Source organism: Palaemon carinicauda, chromosome 30 (genome assembly GCF_036898095.1).
Source record: "Palaemon carinicauda isolate YSFRI2023 chromosome 30, ASM3689809v2, whole genome shotgun sequence".
NCBI lineage: Eukaryota > Metazoa > Arthropoda > Malacostraca > Decapoda > Palaemonidae > Palaemon > Palaemon carinicauda.
This window is the reverse complement of record NC_090754.1, coordinates 71,219,779-71,223,010: the sequence shown is the minus strand read 5'-3', so window position 1 is coordinate 71,223,010 and position 3,232 is coordinate 71,219,779. Positions and strand designations below refer to the sequence as shown.

The 3,232-nt window shown below is 40.1% G+C and overlaps 1 protein-coding gene across 1 annotated transcript in view; it reads left to right on the top strand.

The window, feature by feature from the left end:
- Nucleotides 1–402, top strand: part of LOC137623836 (uncharacterized) — a 1,018-nt gene extending 616 nt beyond the window's left edge. Inside the window, exon 1 of the mRNA XM_068354644.1 lies at nt 1–402. This exon is cut by the window's left edge and continues 616 nt beyond it. Coding sequence (XP_068210745.1) covers nt 1–98 — 98 coding nt within the window. The 3' untranslated portion in view covers nt 99–402.
- The last annotated feature ends 2,830 nt before the right edge of the window (nt 403–3,232 follow it).

Genomic DNA, 3,232 nt, shown 5'->3' with positions numbered 1-3,232 from the left:
ACCGGAATTACTCTTCCAAGTGTGCCTTGAATGCCGCCCAACTCAGACGTCTTCTCCAACAGGCGTGGAGGTCTGGGTCAAGGTCTAATTATATTTAGACCTTGGTCTGGGTACTATACTTTTGAGGAAAAGGTCAGAGGGAAAAGACAGCAGGAGGTTTCGGTTCCGTAACAGCTGGAGGAGGAAGCTGCCGATTCTGTTGTCATTTCTTAGGACTGAGAACTGATGACCCAAAATGCCACCATCCTTTGATAGTAAAATTTCCATCTACTGTTTTAGTCAGTGATTCAGGCCACAGCACATATAAGGATACCGACTAAAAATGAAGACTTTTTAGTTAACTTTAGTCACTTATTATTCCTTTTTTGTAAAGGATAACTAATTGATTTACTAAAACGAATGTCAAACTCATAACTATGTTTTGTAAGGTACATATAATAAAAAAAAACTGCAAATGTTTTTGCATTATACCAATTCTTTAAATCCTGTCTGTCTGCATTTATCTAATATAAAGAAATATCATATTAAATAGCCAGTCTTTGAAATCATGAATGGTCATCAAGCTACAATCCTGACAATTTCTTAATAAATTACAAAGCCTTTTGGTTCAAATATTCCAAGCAGGAAAAATATCTTAAGCTTGGCCCTATTATGATTGAAAGTATTGTTTAAATGTAAAATAATCAAAGGAGTAAAAAATATAACTATAATTATCCAAGCCTTACATCTGACTTATGATTGTACCAACCGTGTGTCACACAATTGTACATAATTCCTTTGGTTTATAATATGCTTGTATCTTCGCTCTTCCCTCGCACTCAAACGAACATGAAAATTCATGTCTGCTGTTTTGCTCTGAACATTGTCTGTCTCTCGAACATGTTATGTCCTGTTGCCTTGAGGTTTTGTATATAACGAAGAGTGTTCCTTAATATATAACTCAGTCGTTTCCAATCTGCCTTACAGTTCACATCCTTACTCGGCACCGTCACATTGGTGACCCCGGGGTGACTCGCTCCTCCCCCCCCCACCTCCACCTCTCACCGTTACTATGACGCTGTCAACGCATACCTTCTGCAGCAGTACTCGCCGTCGCCAGCCGCCCGTATAGCAACGCCTTTTCAGCTCTTTCAACGACCGTTGTGGGACCAAAGGGCTTCGCTCACCCTCGGGAAAATGACCAGTATCACTCGCCTGCAACCTGCCGCAGACAGCTCTCCTCGTGAGGTGGACCTACTTCGTGCCCTTATGGACAGCCACTTCATGACCTTCAAAACCTCCATCAACCCCTCCACTCGTGACGAAGAGGACACCTATTCAATTTCAACCGAAGCTGACGTGAATGCTGTAGGACATACACGCCTATGAATGCCGTAGGCCTATGAATTCCATAGGACACGCCTATGAATGCCGTAGGCCTATAAATCCCGTAGGACACACACGCCTATGAATGCCGTAGGACACACTCGCCTACGAATGCTGTAGGACACGCCTATGAATGCCGTAGGACACACACGCCTATGAATGCCGTAGGACACACTCGCCTACCCCGTGACGAGCCGGAGCGGCAATAGCCACCCATCATCCACCACTCGCTCGCATCCAAACCAACGACTTCTACAGCCACTCACTGTCGCTAATCGGCGCAGTTTTTACTACTAACTCTCCAGATTCAGGGCACCTATTTAACATGTTCAGTATGTCATTTTTAGAGGGGGAGCCATGTACCAACCGTGTGTCACACAATTGTACATAATTCCTTTTGTTTATAATATGCTTGTATCTTCGCTCTTCCCTCAAACGAACATGAAAATTCATGTCTGCTGTTTTGCTCTGAACATTGTCTGTCTCTTGAACATGTTACGTCCTGTTGCCTTGAGGTTTTGTATATAAAGAAGAGTGTTCCTTAATATATAACTCAGTCGTTTCCAATAACCTTGAGTTCACACCCTTACTCGGCACCGTCACATGATTTTTGGCTATTTGGCCCGGTGCTGGGGCCTGTGAAAGCCATTCTGCACCAAAAGTGTACCTAAAACATTTAGATTTTTTAGTCTTAACGTAGTTTAAGAACATATATATGAGAGAGAGAGAGAGAGAGAGAGAGAGAGAGAGAGAGAGAGAGAGAGAGAGAGAGAGAGAGAGAGAGAGTATTTATACCAATTACAAAGAATGATTTCAATATGATTCAATCATCTAAATTAATTTGGTTCTCCTGGAGGTTTAGAAAAAGGGGTTTATATACACTCAACAAGAGACAAGTGGAATTAGATTGCAATATTTCAATCATCTAAATACGAGGGTCATATTGTTTTGCTATCAATGGTCTTGAATCTTCCTAGACCGTTCCATCCTCCTGTCAGGGTAAATTAAAAATAAATTTCTATTGGGTTGTCTTATAATCAAAGGAAAGGTGGTCTACGAGTCAGGTCTGATTTATAATTAACTAGACATGAAAACCACTTTGTAGTTTATTATTATTTATTACCATTACTACTTTCTAATGTTATTGAGTAAAACTTAGGAAGAAGGTATACATATACACCTTCGAAGCTCATTCTCTTTCAACTTCCCAAATACCAACACTGAACTAATTAACATTCATTTGAAAGAGGTAAATTTCATTTCTTTTCCTTTAAATACAGATTACTGATAAAAGTAGATTAACGAAGAACCCAAAAGCCAACAAAGTCACGAATTCAAGTAAAAAGAAAAAAACCAAGAACAGAATAACAACTAACATGAAATGCAAATCGATGAAACAGCATTAGACCCTCAGTGATAGACATTTTTGGATTACTTGCTAAGTTAGAACTTCGCTTAAGATTGCGGGCTGCTATGATGCATAATGAACTCGTGTCTGGCCTCTATTTGTATGGCTTTAAATAAAAGAAAAAGAAAAAAAGTCAGAGAAAATAAAAGGATATGATGTTAACAACCGACCCATTAACAAAAATGATCACAAATCGCTTCTCCTACTAGCTAAGAAACCATTCCCTCCCCTCCCCTCAACATCTTCATGCCCTACATGGATATCACGACCTAGGGACGTTGAGTACCCAAAAATCTGAGTAGCCTACACATCCTTACAGCTAGATCTACCCTACTGTCTAGACACTCTGACCAAAGTATCTTCCAAGATCTAAAATCTGAAGTAATATCATGAAGTTACGACCTTAGAACCTTCATTCTGCTATGTTTATGCATGAATATTGGATCATATAACCCGGAG